The sequence below is a fragment of the Saccostrea echinata genome, unplaced genomic scaffold (genome assembly GCF_033153115.1).
Source record: "Saccostrea echinata isolate AGI-Se365-2 ecotype Australia unplaced genomic scaffold, CSIRO_AGI_Sech_v1 ptg000056l, whole genome shotgun sequence".
In the NCBI taxonomy this organism is placed as follows: domain Eukaryota; kingdom Metazoa; phylum Mollusca; class Bivalvia; order Ostreida; family Ostreidae; genus Saccostrea; species Saccostrea echinata.
The window spans coordinates 15,734,905-15,755,324 of record NW_026889805.1 but is presented as its reverse complement, the minus strand read 5'-3'; the positions used below and the strand labels follow the sequence as shown (position 1 = coordinate 15,755,324).

At 34.2% G+C, this 20,420-nt stretch overlaps 2 protein-coding genes across 2 annotated transcripts; one reads left to right on the top strand and one right to left on the bottom strand.

The window, feature by feature from the left end:
• The first annotated feature begins 1,469 nt into the window (after positions 1–1,469).
• On the top strand, positions 1,470–5,030 carry LOC133173052 (nucleoside diphosphate kinase B-like). The gene is made up of 4 exons (XM_061307963.1): positions 1,470–1,674; positions 4,203–4,304; positions 4,498–4,610; positions 4,835–5,030. Exons 1-4 carry the CDS (start codon positions 1,501–1,503, stop codon positions 4,950–4,952), a joined length of 507 nt encoding a protein of 168 aa, XP_061163947.1. The 5' UTR covers positions 1,470–1,500; the 3' UTR covers positions 4,953–5,030.
• A 2,376-nt stretch (positions 5,031–7,406) lies between these two features.
• On the bottom strand, positions 7,407–9,004 carry LOC133173046 (PI-PLC X domain-containing protein 2-like). The gene is made up of 2 exons (XM_061307956.1): positions 8,868–9,004; positions 7,407–8,260 (listed from the first exon to the last, which is right to left on the bottom strand). Exons 1-2 carry the CDS (start codon positions 8,953–8,955, stop codon positions 7,407–7,409), a joined length of 942 nt encoding a protein of 313 aa, XP_061163940.1. The 5' UTR covers positions 8,956–9,004.
• Positions 9,005–20,420: the final 11,416 nt, after the last annotated feature.

Sequence of the window (20,420 nt, the reverse complement as noted above, 5' to 3'; positions counted from 1 at the left end):
CCTATATCGAGAAGGACATTAATACCCACGACGCATGAAGAGTTATCTCTAAATATATGTAATGCTACGTAGATGACTTTATTTATACGGCGAGTATGTCCAGCTTGTTATAACAAAACATTTCACATTTTACCTTTATTTCATGCATAGTGTTTCCTATCTTGTTGATTTATCCGACTTTAAATAAAAATTATCCTATCCTATAGACTGGCGACCTGATAGTAAACTTTTTTTTCACATCTATGGTCACTATCGCCATATTGCACGCGAAAAGTTAGAACGATAAAATGCACAATTAATGGCAAATGCATCTCGCACGTCATTTTGAAAGATGTGCTGTAGACAGCATGCGTTAATATTTTTTAATATGTATACAAAAATGTGTCCAATAATCACGCTGTTGATGCAATATCCAAAAAATTCCATTGAGTCATTTCAATTTAGTTGTTTCAAGTCAAATCTGAGCAACTAATTAACAGAACAATAATGAAACGAAATGAGTATGAAAAAATTAAATTATTTAAAATGATAGTACTTTATTTTTTAAGACATCGTCACTAAATATATGTCTTATTTGATTTAGATCACAATATCAAGGAAAACAATTTAATTCTGCATGCATTTAAAATATATCTCATTAATTTTACGACATCTCCCCCTCTCTTTCTCTCTCAAGAGAGATGTTACATTGTACTTCCATTATTTAATTCAGGAAAAAAAAATATGTATATATACCAGCCATTCCAGAACCTATTCTCAGGTAAAAGAATCTTCGCAAAGAGTCCACACGCTTTACCACTAGACCAGCTCCGACACTGAAGTATCATGTGCTATTTTATGTGCACATTTTCCATTTCGGGTGGATAATAATTTTTATACGATTTTTGTGATTTTCAAAAATATGCCTCTTTGAAACAAAAATCGGAAATGGCAGTTTTGAAGAAAAATCCTGTCTCTTTTTACATATATCAAATTCATTCTGTTTCAAGGAGGCAATTTTCCAGAACAATGGGGATTCCCTATTTGAAAAACAGAAATATTGACTTATTTTGCTAAGTGGCTAATTTACACTTCATTTAATGGCAAATTGGTAGTCGATATACAGTTTCTAAATATTGTTCTACATTGTGCTGTATATACCGTTGTATCTGAAAAAAAAGACCGTTTTCTTTACTTGAAATTTTTCTTGTTACAATTGACAACTTCTGTTCTTTAATTGGTTCTAGTCATAGGTTAAGGGAGTCTATTTTCACTTTTTTTCAGAGACATTTATGTCTCTGGGTTTTTTTTTTAATGGAAAAAAATATATTCCATGTGTTAGCTACACCTACACTGACATCGCTTTACTAAATTTTAATAATATACATACGAATATAATAACGTACGGCCTAATTTTTGGGCATTGACTGGTTCCTATGGTAAATATAAACCAGTTTAGCCGGTGTACGGCCACGTGATTTTTCGGTGTCTCCGGCAACTTCCTTTTACGTAGTGAGCCACATGGTCGCGACCTTGCTTGCTATCTTCTCTTCCTTTTCGTCAGAAATGGCTGCCAACAACGAACGTTCATTTATTATGGTCAAGCCCGACGGAGTCCAAAGAGGACTTGTCGGTGAAATTATGAAGAGATTTGAACAAAGAGGCTACAAACTCGTTGCCTGTAAACAAATGCAGGTAAATTATAACTGAAAAGCATGATAATATATCCAATAATATATTAAAATATATGTCAGAAACGCTTAATTATCGCATCGTACATTCCCGGTGACTCCTTGCATATTTTCTGGAGTTGTACTCTTTGAATAAATTAAGGATTATCCCCGAGATTGTCAAAATGCCAAAATAAATTTTAAGAAACTTAAACAGTGCATATATATTTTAAATATATCTATCAGGTTGGTTAATTTTACAATGCAAGAAGTTGGTAAATATACAAGAACACCGAGTGTTAATTACCGTAGTATCCGAAAGCCTAACCTTAAATAGATTTGACTTGAAGAGACTTGCATTTTATTAAATTGTGTGTCTTTCTAGATAAAATTGAGTTTGTATTCTTGTCACCATAAGAAAATATTTAGAGAGATTCCCTATTTTTAAAATAATTACAGTCTCTAGATTTTGAATCTCGGTAGGTAAGGATCCCTAGATAGACACGGTTTAATGATATGAGGTGAGGGCTTGTCTCTGAGAAACAGTTAAATTATTGATATTCTATCTAAGGCATTCCATGATGATATTGTTGATGGAAATTAAAACATAGGTAATCAAAGATTACTAAGCTCACCTCGACGAATGTTATCTATAAGTAAGGTAAATCTCACATCATATTTTTTTCCTAGTTAGTGTACATTCCAAGATTAATATCCATCAATATTAGATTCAGAATCCAAAGTAAGTCTGGAACTGTCCATCTCTAGATACATCATCATTCATGCTAATTTGGTTAAAATATGGCTAAAATTCACTCATGTGGAAAATCTAGGTCAGATCCAGAATCCAAAGCAGGTTAGTTAGTGTACATCCCTAGATGCATCATCCATGCAAGTTTGGTCCAGGTAGGGCTTATATTTACTTGGGAATGGACCTGCTCCAAAAAAACTTTAACCTGATCAATCATCTGGAAAATCTAGGTCAGATCCAGCATCTGAAGCAAATATGGTAGTGTCTATCCCTAGATGTATCATCCATGCAAATTTGGTCCAGGTAGGGCTTTTAGTTACTTGGGAATGGACCTGTTCCAAAAACTTTAACCTGGTCACTCATCTGGAAAATCTAGGTCAGATCCAGCATCCCAAGCAAGTGTGGTAGCGTCCATCCCTAGATGCATTATCCACGAAAGTTTGGTCAAGGTAAGGCTTAAATAATCACTTGGGAATAGACCTGCTCCCAAACCTTTAATCTAGTCACTCATCTGGAAAATTTAGGTCAGATCCAGCATCTGAAGCAAGTATGGTAGAGTCCTTCCTTTGATGCATCATCCATGCAGGTTTGGTCCAGGTAGGGCTTATAATTGGGTACCTGCTCCAAAAACTTTAACCTAGTCACTCATCTGGAAAATCTAGGTCAGATCCAGCATCTGAAGCAAGTGTGGTAGTGTCCATCCCCAGATGCATCATCCATGCAAGTTTGGTCAAGGTAGGGCTAATAGTTTCTTGGGAATGGACCTGCTCCAAAAACTTTAACCTAGTGACCCATCTGGAAAATCTAGGTCAGATCCAGCATCCGAAGCAAGTGTTGTAGTGTCCATCCCTAGATGCATCATCCATGCAAGTTTGGTCCAGGTAGGGCTTATAATTCCTTGGGAATGGACCTGCTCCAAAAACTTTAACCTGGTCAATCATCTGGAAAATCTAGGTCATATCCAGCATCCGAAGCAAGTGTGGTAGTGTCCATCCCTAGATGCATCATCCATGCAAGTTTGGTCAAGGTAGGGCTTACAGTTACTTGGGAATGGGACTTGCTCCTAAAACTTTAACCGGGACACCGAAGCCGACGCCAACGCCGGGGGTATAGCATAAGCTCATCTCGACTTCGTCGAGGTGAGCTAAAAATGAGTTTTTTAGTAAGTTTATTCTACATTGAGGTTAGTTAGAATAATCTAACTGTGTCTCGGCACAAGCCCTCACCACAGTTAGAATATGTCCCATATACTTGCTATGTACAAATCGGAGCGGATCACTGAAAATAACCACCAAATTAATCATAACAAACCTTTTTGAGATTCCATATGCCTTTTAACCTAAAAAATAATCCATATAAATATGAAAATTCAACTCATTTTCTCAACGTTTTTTCCTCGCTTCAAATTTAACGCCATGTTGACATTCAGAACTCTCTGGATTGTTCATAGTAAATGCACAGAGTTTGAGTTATCGCCCATGTTTATTTTGCTACATTGCCAATACATGGAGCTAATTCTATCGTTAAACCGAGTCTGTAGGACAATATCATATTAACAATGAACGTTCTATCTACATTGAGGTATAACATTATTAAAATGCGTAAATCATAATGGGTAGTTTTTAAAACTTGGGGATGTAGTAGATTTGATAAATATTCTGATGGAATAGTGACAGAACTTTTACATTTAGCTTTGAACCATGAACCTTTATTTCCCAGGGTGACTGACAGGTATAGTCATACATATGAACTGTTGATTATAAATGCTATACAATGATACATTGAATGAATTTATATTTTAGGCATCAAAGGAGCATTTAGAGAAACACTACGCAGATCTGTCTAGTAAGGGATTCTTCAAAGGCTTGGTCACCTACATGGCCAGTGGACCAGTTGTAGCCATGGCAAGTCTAATTTATTTAATCAGGCAATATTGAAGAAAAATAATTTGTTGTATTACCATTAGTGAATAAAGTTTGAAATAAAAAAAAAATTACTTCTTATTTGGAGCATGTTTTTTAAAATATATTTAGGGATCTTGAATTTAAATTATAAGTAATTATAAAAAACCTTAAATGGTACAGAAATAATTTACAGGTATGGGAAGGAAAAGATGTAGTTAAGACAGGCAGAAAAATGCTTGGAGCAACTAATCCCTTGGAATCCAATCCAGGAACAATCAGGGGAGACTACTGTATTGATGTTGGCAGGTCAGTGTAACAGGAAATCAGAAATAAGCTACTACACAACTTAACCTAAGTAGCAGGACAGTGACTTCAGTTCTTGATAGTGCATATACAATGATTATGCCTTTTTTCCATTATGCTCACAAATACTTGACAACTTCATTTTATCAAGCTTTGAAGATAGTTTTCATGGCAGATAATTACGTGCATCAGTACAAGATTACATGCATTGATTTTCTGTGTTTCAGGAATATATGTCACGGTAGTGATTCTGTAGAAAGTGCCAAGCGAGAAATTGATCTGTGGTTCAAACCTGACGAGATTATGAACTATTCTGCCTGTGAGGCTCCCTGGGTTTATGAATGACTGACCATGTCCTTGTTGTAGTTGGAGTCATGTGGACCATGACTCAAGGTTGTGTAGTCTCAATAAATCTTAATAATTCTTATGTGTTCAGTGTATTGAAGATTCCAAGTGCAATTCCTGTATGTTTACAAAACTTGTGTATTACATAGAGAGAGATATTATATAAATATTGCATGTAGTTGAGTGTAACATTGAAAATTTTCACCCCAAGAAAACCATTGTCAACCGAGGCGCAGCCGTGGTTGACAATGGTTTTCGAGGGGTGAAAATTTTCAATGTTACACTCAACTACATGCAATATTTATTATATTATACTGAATGTTTTATATAAATACATATAACAGTGAACCTTGCGCGCATGAATTCTGCGCAGTCGCTATTTTTTGGAAAAACACCCGTCGTCAAGCAATGTTAACTGTTGCTACGCTGGTGGGCGTGGCTTCATTATTCAGCGGGTAATAGTGTTTTTTAACAAATGTTTCTCGACGAATCAGATTCAACTAATTTACATGAAAGTATAATATATATATATATATATATATATATATATATATATATATATATATATATATATATATCTATATATATATATATCTATATATATATATATATCTATATATATATATATATCTATATATATATATATATATATATATATATAAAATGTTTCATAAATTGCTCTAAATGGTAAATAATTAATTTTAGCATCAAGTCTAATTAAAAGGATGACAGAACACATGTAATTCATGTGATTCTCATAAGTTCACTTTTCTTTTTTGGGTAAATTTGTTTGATCTAGACCACAAAAAGTAATGTAGGAATGTGAGTTTTTATATAAACTGAAAGTAATCGCTAGGAATCAAACATTAACATACAAACGACTGGGCTTAACTGAATTCTAGATACACCTACAAAATCTGTGACCTCATGTCCTCAGTGTAAACCTTTCAAAGTGGGCTTGTACTTGCATGAAGAAAACTGCAAACATTGTTATTTTCTTTTGACTGAATTTCATTTCTGGAATTTTTTAAAAATACTGTATTCAACTTTACATTTCCAACATTTTGTTTTCATTTCCGACATTTTTAAAGTTTTCCTCTCCGACATTTATCATAGAGTACTTTTCAATGAAGACTTCCCTAATAAAAGTAAATCAAGAATAAATCATTGATATCCAAGATAAATTCGCTACAGTTGCTGACCTATAATTCAGTGGACATTAAATTTGGTGAATAATTTAAGTCGTGCAAAACTTTTAACTATAGACTTTGTGTTGCATTTATAATTATACAGTGTTTCATATTTGATTCTGTGCTTTGACAAATCAACCTTTACCAAATTGGAAATAAACAGCAATACTTTGTTTTATTTTATAATTGAACAGAATTGGCACTGAGCAAATTGTGGGGTAAAATGAAATGCTTTTCAATGAAATCCACTTGAGAAACACGGATTTCCATCACTTCTCACGAGAAAGGAGATGGGCGAACATAGCGTGCAGAAAGCCTATAGCTTCAGAAATATAAAAATAATGTTCAGTTTGTGAATTTAATATTTAGAGTAAAGTTCTCATTATTGAAATTTATGAAATTGTGATAAACAAAACTTTTCTGAGGAAAATTTTCTCGGCAAAATTTATTCTTTTATTAAAAAAATGGTATTCGTGGGGTTCGAACCCTAGCAATAAAAATCCTGAGTATCATTTTCTTTCGAGACTAGCACGCTAACCACTAGACTACACAAGTCCTGACGAACAGTGGCATTTAAATCATGTTTGTGATATGACCCTTGATTTAATGGACTTCAAGTATTTCTCGAAAAGATGCGAATGTTATGTCATAAAAGTATATTTTTAAGGTATAGTGGGTCATTGCTCCATATTTTTGGTAACCAAAAAATGTATATTTGTATGCAAACTTTGAGGATTAACTTTCAAAAAGGTGGAGCGAAGACCCACTCATATCGAAAAATAGTGTTATAGTATGCGAAAATGACTCTTTTTGCCCGCTTTATTGTGTGTCTAATATTTCACAGGCAAATATTTTCGATCTTTGAGGGATTTTTGCAAATTGTAGAGATTTTACATAAAGTATATTTTAATGTTAGACGAAATATCAAGGAAAATTTTGATATAATTGAAATTTAATTTTTCATCTTCATGTTTGTCACACTATAGGCTTATCGTTCGTCATGTTCACCCATCTCCTTTATTGCTCGTCATTCACACTTCTGCTTTGTCCATAAAATAAAGAAAAAAATGATATTTAAAACACAAGTTCGAAACTTGTGCTCTGGTACATTATGATAAGAAATACATTTTTAAAGCAATTCAATCTAATTAAAATTAGATGTCCCGAATCCGCTATCGCTTCTCAAGCGATAGCGGATTCGGAACATCTAATTTTAATTAGATTGAAAGCAATTAGTCATTTGAATATACACATACTGGACATTTTAAGACTGTATGCGTTTATTTAATGAAAGAACTTCACGAACAAAATCATGCTTGTCCACAAAATCCACGGTGCAAATATTGATACCAACATGACTAGGAACTTTCTTTTTTAACCAACCCAAAAACGCAGGAGTTGCCCGCGGAACAAGTTTACTCTCGAGGGAGGAACACAAGTTTGCCATGATTGTCTTTGCCGATGGTGTCAGTATCCCCTGCCATACGTACAATTCACCCGCTCCTCTCCTTACGTTTTGGTTATAGTTACGTTCGTGAAAGTTCACAAGGGCCAAAGAATTGGCGGTGTTGGCCCATGGAGACTGGATATATTCTTCAGACCAAAAGAAAGGAAATTCATTTCGAGATGGGTGATCATAAAACACCATTATTCTTGCTGGAGTTTTCCATATGTTTTCCAATGTCATTTTCCATGCCGACATTGAAGTATCCCCACTGAGGATCTTGGCACCAAATGTTCCAATGATAAGATGCAAAACCTGTCTATGGTCAACGGAAGTCATGTTGTAAAAATGGTTAAAGTCCAGAATAACAAACTCTTTTGGATTCTCGTTCAGAAATTCTTTGATTTCCATGAGAATATCTACAAGTTTGTGACCATAGAGGCCATGAGCAACATATACATCGGGGCTTCCGGGACGTCCACACAGACGTAGATCAAGGTAGCGAATTCCGTGTTCTAATTGTCCTTTTACTGTCAGTTTTTGTGTCAGAGACCATCGATGGACAATTGGGACAACACAACAGCAGCTGTTGGCCATGCTCCGGAGTATCGACGGTTCGTCCTCAGCGATTCCACCAGCCTTGTCTAGCCAGTATGCGCCCGAGTCATGAGACCCTGAAAAGAAATCGGAAATTCTGGGGTTCTGCAGTAGGCCAGTAGAAAATATCTAGCTGAAAAAATATCTTGTGTGTGTGTGTGTGTGTGAGGGTGTGTGTGTAAGGGTGGGTGGGTGTGTGTGTGTGTACGTGTGAAGAGAGGTGAAATAAAATCTGTAGTTGCATTTAGCAGAATAGGTATTATACAAATAATTTGAAGAAATTAAAGACATTTGAAAACAAAAGTGAAGTGTTCATTTTTTCCCTCTCTAACCACTTTCGAAAACGGGTAAACCGTAGAAAGTCAGTAATTCATTAATATTGTACATATGTACAAAGATACCCACTCCAGACACCATTGGAAATTGAATTGTGTGTCTCCTAGCAGTGCAAGAAACCCTTTTGAAAGTTGTTGAGGACGGGGACGCAAGGTTACCGCTGCCCCCCCCCCCCCCGGCCTTAAATTAAACTGAAACATTACTTAATATGTAGTTAGCTTTGTTACAATTAATATCAATAGAAAAGATCTGTAAATAATAAATTATAGTAATTAAAACTTGTACATATAACAGCTTATAATGTAAAGCCAATGTTGTGAACTAGAGTTATTTCCCTTCCAATCTTACCTGGTATTGCTAAAGAACACATAGGTACACGCGTTAGTTCTGGGGATAGGTCACCCATCCATGTTGTGTAGGAATCTTCCGCTGTCATTTTCCCACACAGGGTTTATGGTTGACAGTTATTTGCGGGGGTAGACACTAGACCAGTTTGATATACAGCACGTATGTTCTTTGATAAAATAACACGTGACTTCTTTTTTAAACATTTAAATTGATTACGTGCGGTCCGGTGGGACTAGGGTGCATCACTATTTTTAGTCACATTCTATATGCAGTTCTGTTTCTGTTCAAAATGTCAACTGCTTATTTAGAATGATACTAACCTCTCGATAAATCCAATCTAATTAAAATTAGATGTTCCGAATCCGCTATCGCTTCTCAAACGATAGCGGATTCGGGACATCTAATTTTAATTAGATTGCGATAAATCAGGAAGTTTGAGAATAAGATTGTTTATAAAATACACACCAATCCAACACTGGTGAAACACTACTCCCACACAAGAAAAACGCATAAAAACATTAATGTTTTGAACAATTTATTGCAATGTTTTAAAATGATTCTAGAAACACAATTACAGTCAAACCTGTTTTAAGAGACTAACTTCGTGAAGATTTGAATGTGGCTACTTATATACAAGACAGGTGGCCTCTTATTCAAGTTTGCCCTCGAAATAACCAGTCAATCTGTATACGAACAAAATTATCACTAGGGCCTAAGTTATTTTTTTTTAATCGGAGAATAAAATAAGGTGATTTTTACTAACTTTTTATACTTATGAATACTATTTCATTTGCATGTATTATAGAAGCCAAAATTTTAATTTTTCTTAAAGAATTCCAAAATGGTTTAGCACTTGTCTCTGTTATACATATTATTTAAAAGACACATACATATACATTCACCACAGAGGTGTCCAAGCAATAATTTGCACATAGTTTGGTATCCCACCCACCCCAACTCAACAGTCCTGTATTAATTCCACGTAAAGTTGGCAGTATACCTGTAAAGTTATTGACAGTGACGTAGCTACTATGTATTCTTACGCTGCTTACACAAGCATCCACTTTTTTCAACACCTAAAACAAAATCGCCCTGGAAATCTGTAGCTCTGTTGTACTGTTAATAACTGTGTAAAGCTTAAGGTGCAATACCACGCCAGAATTTCATTAAATAAATCTATAATACATCCCTTTTAAACTATGGTTTCAACATTGAAAGACCGATATTAGCTCTTAATTATTTTATATGGATTTTTTTCCTTTTTTTGCATTTTTTCAGAGAAAATGAAAAAAAAATGATTTATTTGCAAATAAAATGTTTATTGGTTTAAAATTTGTTGTTAATAAATGCATAATATAAATGTCTAATAAAATATGTAAATAAAGGCTGGATATACATTTTAATTTTTTTAATTTAAAAAATATTTATGAAAATAAAAACACATTATTTGTAATTATTTTTTAAACCTATGGATAAAATCTTCATAAAACTAGTCACAACTAGGGAGAACATGTTAGTCAATCATATTTTATATAGAAATTGAAATGAAATTGCGAAATTTCAAGGAAAATAATTATTTTAATATTTGGACCAATCCCGATCAAAATTAAAACAAAATAAAATAAAATGATAAATTTTTGCCTTCTTTATGTATTTACCACTAAGAAATCTATTGAAGTTCAATTACTTTTTAACCTGTATTACACCTAAATAAATAAGTATCCTTACGAAAATGTCATCTATTTCTATTTTCTAATTATTATAAATTCCTGGTTGGGATCAGTTTAATTTTGATCGGGATTGGTCCAAAATTAAAAAAAAAATAATTTTTCTAAAATTTTGCAATTTCATTTCAATTTCTTTTTAAAATATGATTGTCTAACATATCCTTTGTATATGTGACTTGATTGTTTTTTAATATATCATCCATAGGTTTTGAAAATATTCACAAATAATGTGTTTTATTTTCATAAATAATTTTTTAGTAAAAAAAATTAAAATGTCTATCTAGCTTTTCTTTATATATTTTATTAGATATTCATATTATGAATTTATTTAGAGCATATTTTTAACTCTAAAGCATCTTATTTGCAAATATTTTTTTCTTCATTTTCTATGAAAAATTGGGGGAAAAATTCTTATATAAAATAATTAAGAGCTAATATCGGCCTTTCAATGCTAACACCGTAACTTAACAGGGATGTCTTAGAGATCTATGAAATAAAATTTTGGTGTGGCATTCCTCCTTAAAAGTCTACTGTCCATCGCATCCTATTGTGATAATTTTCAAAAATACAAGTATGACACTGTTGAAATACTACATAAGAAAGTAAACAAAAAATTCAAAGAATTGTGCCCCCTCCCGCTTTCGGTATCTTAATGGATGGAATGTCTTGTTTGTGTGTCCTGTCCTGTCTGTGCATAAGACATAAATTATTGAATTAATAACAGTTATGGCAAAGATTATAGCTTCTCAAAACTACATCAAACTTCAAGATGAAGGTCATGAGGTAATATTTAAGGAATGAATTTAATAGCTACCCATTTTATACGGTATAAACTGGGTTGGGGCAGTTTACGCTTTATTAACCGCGAAGCTTTCATTCATTTGGTGTAAGAAAAAAAGATGATTGTCCTAAAAAAATGACTTCAATTTGTACAAAATTTGAATGTAACGTCAGGCGGATCGATACGTTTTTGACGCAAGTCATTGTGACGTAGGCAACCCATTTATACGATATAAAGTAAATTTTTTATCCAATCAAATACAGCGTTACAACCAGAATTAAATTATATCATAATACAATCCGAAAGTTCTTGCCACAAGTAATGCATATGTGAAAAAATTATGAAAGTCTTGTCTCTTCTGGAGCATCAAGGTTATGTTCAAGGTTAAAATTTTTCATAAGTAGGTCAATGAAGTCAAAAATGATATACTTTTCTGAAAGGTGTTGTCATAAGTAATGTACATGTAGAAATATGAAAGCCCTGTCTTCTCTGATTCAAAAGTTATTACAAATGTAAAACAAGATGTGTTTGTGAAACACTGATGTCCCCGTATGGCAGCTTATGGGGAATGTTAAAGTTTCTCAAATGCAAGTCAAAATCCAGGTCAAAAGATAAAAAATGTTTGTACCCAAAGAAAGGACTTGTCTCGAGGAATATACCTGTGAAATTTGAAAGCCTTAGCTGCAACTGTTCAAAAGTTATAGCGAAGGTTAAAGTTTTTTAAAAGTAATTAAAAGGTCAAGGTCAAAGTTGTTGGTATCCAAAGGAAGGTCTTGTCACAAGAATTACATATGTGAAGTATGAAAGCCCTAGCACCAACCATTCAAAAGTTATGGCCAAGGTTAAAGTGTTTCGAAAGTAGGTCAAACTCCTATGTCAAAGTCAAAGGGTCAAAAGTGGTTGGTATCCAAAGGAAGTTCTTGTCACGAGGATTACATATGTGAAATATGAAAGCCCTAGCTCCAACCATTCAAAAGTTATGGCCAAGGTTAAAGTTTTTCAAAAGTAGGTCGAACTCCTATGTCAAGGTCAAAGGGTCAAAGTGGTTGGTATCCGAAAGAAGGTGATGTCACAAGGATTACATATTTGAAGTATGAAAGCCCTAGCATCAACCATTCAAAAGTTATGGCCAAGGTTAAAGTTTTTCAAAAGTAGATCAAATTCCTAGGTCAAGGTCAAAAGGTCAAAGTGGTTGTTATCCAAAGGAAGTTCTTGTCACGAGGATTACATATGTGAAGCATGAAAGACCTAGCTCCAACCGTTCAAACGTTATGGCCAATGTTAAAGTTTTTCAAAAGTAGGTCAAACTCCTAGGTCAAGTTCAAAGAGGTTGATATCTAGAAGAAGGTCTTGTCACAAGGAATACACATGTGAAGTTTGAAACCCCAAGCACCAACTGTTCAAAAGTTATGGCCAAGGTTAAAGTCAAAACTGGGTCAAACTCAAGGTCAAGGTCAAAAGGTCAAATATGATGGTACCCAAAGAAAGGTCTTGTCACAAGGAATGCACATGTGAAATATGAAAGTCATAGATCCAACCAATCAAAAGTTATGGGCAAGGTTAAAGTTGACAACAGATAGACAGACACACAGACAGACAAACAGACAGACAGGACAAAAACAATATACCCCCGGGATCTTTCAATCCAGGGGCATAATTAATTTGAATAAGACTGTAGGTTAAACTTACAGGTCAAGGTCATGAGGTCAAAAACCAGAGAATACAATAGTTAAGGTCTTGAAACAGGAAATGCACATGTCATGTATAAATGCCTTAATCTTCTCTCAATCAAAAGTTATCAGCAACGTTAATGGGTTTTTTTTGAAAATTACCTCAAACTATAAAGTCAAGATCATGGGGTTAAACATTATAGTGCACTCGGAAATGCTTGTAACAGGCAATGCATGTGTCAAATACAAAAGCTCTATCTTCGCTTCTTCAAAAGTGGGAACACTGATAAATGTTTGAAAATTAGGCCAAATTTGAATGTCAAGGTCACAGAGTCAATTGTCATATATATAGCACATTCGGAAACATTTTTACACTGTAATGCACTTGTCAAATATGAACGCCCTATCATATCTCATTCAAAAGAAACCACCAAAGTTAAAATTTTTGAAAATTAGATCAAACATGAAGGTCAAGGTAAAAAATCATAGCATGCTCGGAAACGTCAAAGGTAATTCACATGTCAAATATAAAAGCCCCATCGTTTCTCAAATCAAAAGTTATAAGCAAAGCTAAAATTTTTGAAAAGTAGATCAAACTTCAAGGTCACGGGGTCTAAAATCATAGAATATTTCGAAAGGATTTGTCACAAGTAATGTACACGAGCAATATAAAAGCCCTATCTCTTCTCATTCAAAAGTTATGACCAATTTAAAGTAATGTTATCGTTTTTGAAAAGTAGGTCAAATTTCAAGGTCAAGTTCATGGGGTCAAAATCCATATTATATTTGGAAAGGTCTTGTCACAGGTAATATACATGTGCAATATGAAGGCCCTATCTCTTCTCATTCAAAAGTAATGACCAATTAAAGTAAGGTTAAAAGTTTTGAATAGTATGTCAAACTTCAAAGTTAAGGTCACGGGGTCAAAAATCATAGTATACTTGGAAAGGTCCTGTCACAGGTAATGTACATGTGAAATATGAAAGCCCTATCTCTTCTCATTCAAAAGTTATGACCAAGGTTAAAGTTTTTGTGACAGACAGGCTGACAGACATGTAGAAGGACTGACTGACAGACGAGTGAGATTTAATGTCCAATCGCTTTCGCGAAAGCGGGAGACAATCATATGAATCGAATGATTCTAAACTCGGAACTTCTTACAATTCTACATCGTAGCAAACAGAGTCTAAAGAAATAAGCCCATTTTCACTCACAGTCATCACAACCCCATTCTACCTCGAAAAACTCACAGTGACACTGGTTGACAAAGCAAAACAGATACCTGTAGATGATGGAGCCGAGTGGGCAGTTATATATACAGATCAAGTAAAAAATGCACCATCGAATTAGTTCAACCATTTTATTTGTAGGAATAGTAAGAAAAATATAAGGTGGTATATTTAGGACATGCAAATATATATATATTTTTTTTGCACTTCTTATGTTAGAAAATATGTCGTTCACGGTAGATAGTATCTCGTTTGCACGAGATATTAAGCTGTTCGCATGACTTATTATCTCGTTCACTCGAGATGTTATCTCTTCGCACGACTTATTATCTCGTTCGCACGACATATTTTCCCGTTCGCAGGACATAATTTTTATGCCCCCGGATCGAAAGATCCCGGGGGTATATTGTTTTTGTCCTGTCTGTCTGTTTGTCTGTCTGTTGTCAACTTTAACCTAGCCCATAACTATTGCGCTGTCAAGGGTAAGGCTTTAATATTTGACAGGAGTGTTCATTATGACAAGACCTTTCCTTGGGTACCACCATATATGACCTTTTGACATTGACCTTGGAGTTTGACCCAGTTTTGCAAAAATTTTACCACACTTTAACCTTGGCCATAACTTTTGAACAGTTGGTGCTAAGGCTTTCATACTTCACATGTGTTATCCTTGAGACAAGACCTTCCTTTGGATACCAAAACTTTGACCCTTTGACCTTGGAGATTGACCTACTTTTGGAAAACTTTAACCTTGGCCATAACTTTTGAACGGTTGGTGCTAGGGCTTTCATACTTCAAATATGTAATTATTGTGACAAGACCTTCCTTTGGATACCAACAGCTTTGACCCTTTGACCTTGACCTTGGAGTTTGACTTACTTTTGGAAAACTTTAACCTTGGCCATAACTTTTGAACGAGTGGTGCTTCGCCTTTTATATTTCACCTGTGTATTTCTTGGGAGAAGGCCTTTTCTTTGGCACCATTAATTTTGACCATTTGACCTTGACCTTGATGTTTGACATACTTTTGAAAAAAACTTGAACCTTTTCCATATCTATTCAATGGTTGCTGCTAGGCTTTTCATATTTCACAGGTTTATTCCTCGAGACAAGACCTTATTTTGGGTATCAACATATTTGATTTGCATTTGAGAAAGTTTAACCTTTGCTATAAGTTGCCGTACGAGGGCATCAGTGTTTCACAAACACATCTTGTTTAAATTCTTTTTTAACTTTAATTTGTGCATTTTTTTTTACCAGTCAGCACCACAGGTACTTGTGGACAGGAACAACCCTCCCCCCCCCCCCCCCCCAATATTCAACGCCGGGGCTTGTTGGACATTTTTTTCACAAATTATATTTATGACACTTATTCATCAAGTGTACCATAGGGGAAAATCGTGAAAACCCCAAAATAATCGTTCCACACAAAAATACCCCACTATACATTAGAGGAGGGTGTATAGTGGGGTATTTTTGTGTGGAACGATTATTTTGGGGTTTACACGATTTTTTCCTATGATACACATGATGAATAAGTGTCATAAATATAATTTGTGAAAAAATGTCCAACAAGCCCCTGGGTTGAATATTGGGGGGGGGGGGTCCTGTCCACAAGTACCTGTGGTGCTGACTGGTAAAAAAAAAATGCACAAATTAAAGTTAAAAAAGAATTTACACAAGATGTGGAGTTTGACCTACTTTTGAAAAACTTAAACCTTGGTCATAACTTTTGAACCATTGGTGCTTCAGTTTTTCATATTTCACCTGTATATTTCTTGTGAGAAGGCCTTTATTAAGACACCATTAATTTTGACTCTTTGACCTTGACCTTGGACTTTGACCTATTTTTCGAAAACTTTAAACTTGGACACAACTTTTGAAAAGTTGTTGCTAGGGCTTTCATATTTAACATGTTTTTTTTTTCCTTGTGACAAGACCTTCCTTTGGATACCAACAATTGTAATCCATTGACCTTGACCTTGGAGTTTGACCTACTTTTGAAACACTTTAACTTTGGTCATAACTTTTGAACGATTGGTGCATCAGCTTTCATATTTCTCCTGTATATTTCTTGTGAGAAGGCCTTTCCTTAGGCACCATTAATTTTGACCATTTGACCTTGACCTTGATGTTTGAATTACTTTTGAAAAACTTTAACCTTTTCCATATCTATTCAATGGTTGCTGCTAGGGCTCTCATATTTCACAGGTATATTCTTCGAGACAAGACCTTACTTTGGGTACCAACATATTTGATTTGCATTAGAGAAAGTTAAACCTTTGCTATAAGTTGCCATAGGGGGGCATCAGTGTTTCACAAACACATCTTGTTTTCATTTGAATTGCATAATTTTCTATTTGTATTGTATAATTTTTCATTTTATTGTATAATTTTCCATTTGTATTGTAAAGTTTTCCATTTATTGTATATAATTTTCCATTTGTATTGTATAATTTTCTATTTGTGTTGTAAAATTATACAATACAAATGGAAAATTGTTGTGTATGATTTTCCATTCGTATTATATAATTTTCCATATGTATGGTATAATTTTCCATTTGCGTTGTATATAATTTCCCATTTGTAAATACAGTTGTATTTTTTCTGTCTGAAAAAATATATAATACAAATGAAAAATTATACAATACAAATGGAAAATTATACAATACAAGTGAAAAAATTATATAGAATACAATGGAAATGGAATTTATACAATACAAATGAAAAAAAATCATACAGTATAAAATGAAAATTATGCAATATATGCATATACATGTATTATGCAAATTTTGACCTATACTCGGCACTCAGGGCCATTGAGCAGTGAGGAATCTTTTTCGTGCCAGCACCTACTGCGACACGGGACCTCGGTTTATATGGTCTCATCCGAAGGACCGGTCTCTACGTCCTAGGATTCGAACCCGCGACGTAAGGATCAACTCCTTACTCCGCGACTCTAGAGCGGTGAGAGCTATTATATAATAGCAACATTCTGTTTCTTAGCATTAAATATTTACATATCATTAGTAGTTTGTACCATGCTGTCTGATTAGATTCCCTTATTCATGTTATCATATATCATCAGCTTTAAAGTCAATACCCAGGTCCGTAGAAACCCTATCTGAGGGGATTATACACTTTTTTGGAGGGGGTGGGGGTGTTACAAATGTTTTCATATTCAAAAAACGTTAAGTTTAATTAAGATTGAGGAGTCCAGTTAAATACCTGAGTATACTTTGACTCATATTAAATAGAGGCTATCGATGTTAACATATGGTATTTGCTTTCCACTCCGTAGTGTTTTCCCGAGATAATATGTCATACTTTCAGACATTACAGAAGCAGATCAAGAATTAGAAAATTAAAAAAAGGGGGATCCTGATAAGATGTAGGATCCATAGTAGATTGTATCCTATCGGTCAAAAAATAATATGTGTTTTATGTTAAATAATTATAATATTTCTAATCAATTAACACTAATAGAAAAATACATAAAACATCGAATATTCGAAAAATTACAGAATTGTCAGTCTCTTAAAAAAAATAAACAAGACAAAAACAAACAAACAAACGAAACAAAAACAAATCATTCTCAGGATTTCATACCCCAAGAAAACCGCATTTTCTTTATTTTTAACGTTACAATAATTTATATTTTTTGCCGATAGAAAAGTTTTACCAGTATTTCTCATAACTGCATACTTTTCAATAATAAGAACTTTGCTCTAAATGCTTAGTTCACAAATTGAATTTTGTACACTTAATGCTATAGGCATTTCCCTCACCTATTTCGCCCAAGTTCTTTTTGCATTCAATAATTTTGTACAATATTTTATCAAAGTTTTTGCCCTTCCGCCCGTCTGTCTAGCTGTCTGTTTGTTCGCAATAACATTAACCTCGTCCATAACCTTTGATTGATTGGAGCTATGGCTTTCATATTTCACATGTGTATCTCTTGTGACAAAATCATTCTTTGGTTACCAACTTATTTGACCTCTTCACCTTGGAGTTTGGGCGATGTTCGCAAAAATTTTACTGAACTTTAACCTTGACCATAACTTTTGAAAGGTTGTTTCTAGGGCTTTCATACTTCACAAGTGTATTTCTTGTGAAAAGACCTCTCCTTGGGTATAAATATTTTTTACTTTTTGACCTTGGAGTTTGACCCACTTAAAAAAAAATTAACCTTGGCCATAACTTTTGAACGGTTAGAACTAGAGCTTTCATATTTCACAGGTGTATTTCTTGTAACAAGACCTTTCCTTGGGTACCAACGGGTTTTATCCTTGACCTTGGAGTTTGATCTACTTTTGAAAAACTTTAACATTTTCCTTAACTTTTGAATGGTTGGGGTTAGAGATTTTATATTTCACATGTGTATTTCTTGTGACAAGGCCTTCCCTTAAGAACCATTAATTTTGACCACTTGATTTTGACATTTGACTACTGTTGAAAAACTTTAACCTTTGCCATAATTTTTTAACCGTTGGTGCTAGGGCTTTCATATTTAACGGCTATATTCCTTGAGGCAAGACAATTCTTTGGGTACCAACATATTTGATCTCTTGGACTTGACCTTCGTTTTACTCTCATTTGATAAAATTTAACCTTCGCCATAAGCTGCCATCGGGGGCATCAGTGTTTCACATACACATCTTGTTGCGCAGAGCAATTCCCCCAAAAAGCTGAAATTTCGACATTTTGTTAAGTTTTAAGTCTAGTGCACCTGTACATTATTCTTTGGGATCAATAGTTATACTTACGTAGCATTCAATTTGCTGTATTTTTGCCTTTTTAAGAAAATTAATGGGGTAATAAATGACCTCTGAAATTAAGAAAAATAATATTTATTGCATTCTATTATTTGCGTTTGTTGATCTATTTGTCATGAGGTGTATTAGTTTTAGTACAGGTGTTCAGAAAAATGGTCAGTGATTTTATTGATCTCATTGTATCCCTGTCAATGAATTAGGTAGGCTCTTTCTACATAACACGTGCACAGCATAGAAAAGCCAAGGGTTTATAATCTTTCGCATTAATATCCTATACTTATATATACTTATATCTATGATTAAGTCCCATCCAAAGATCAACGTAAGAGAGACTAAGAGACTAACTAATCGGCTCAAGTGAATTAACGCTAAACTATCCGTTATCTCCAAAATCTGTTATATCATTGGGGGACAGCATACGAATCAAAGTAAAGTGGCTTGGATAAATATCTCCCGTCATGGTAAGAAATTGGAGCTTTTTATTTGTGTTTGTTTTTGTTTTAGTGCATTGATAAAATTCTCTTTAATCAGTGGAGCAAAAACTCACTAATTGTCGACTCTCAGAAAAATTTCTTATTAGGAATCGTATAACGGGTTCACCGGTTTCTTTATTGTAGGTAAATGGTATAGTAAATCTGTCATTACGGAGACATAAAACTTTTAAGGGTGTCGCCCTGCTATAGTGTTGCACTCCTGACAGATCGGGTAGACGCGTCATTCTGGTGATATTTAAGTGTCCCTTGACCACACGGGAGATGGCTAATTTTTAACAATAGGAAAACCCATACACTGGAATTAAGTATCAAAGGTCTGACTGTTGAGGTGAAACCAAGGATAAAATTCTTACATAACCTACCTCTCAAACTTACTGACAAATGGTGCATGAACCGAGGCGTTTACCAAATGAACCAAATATAACATATGTAAATTAATGCTAATGAAGATTTTGCATATCTTCTAGATGACAAGGACGTTTTGTGTTACGATTAGCAGCTGAATCGATGGACATGCACGAAACCTGGGTACAGGTAAGAAAAAAATATGTAAATTTTATTAATGTCTTCGAACAGGTGAAAGATTTTGCACCCTTGAGATAATTTTCTATTATGACCCCGATAGTAAATTAAGAATAAACTTTTAATGAGTGGAAAAAAAATTATTCTGTGACAAGATTTTGTAATTTCCCTCCTCTATTTCAAATTCCACTCAATTAGTTTCACCACATATCAGTGAGGAGTCAAGCTTAGATTAAAATATCTTACTAGGTACACTACCTAGCTACTCCTCACTAAAACCTGTTTTTTTAATTGAATCTTATTAACATAAACAAATTATGTTGCTTTCAGACAGGTTCCAAGGAATTTAAGTCTC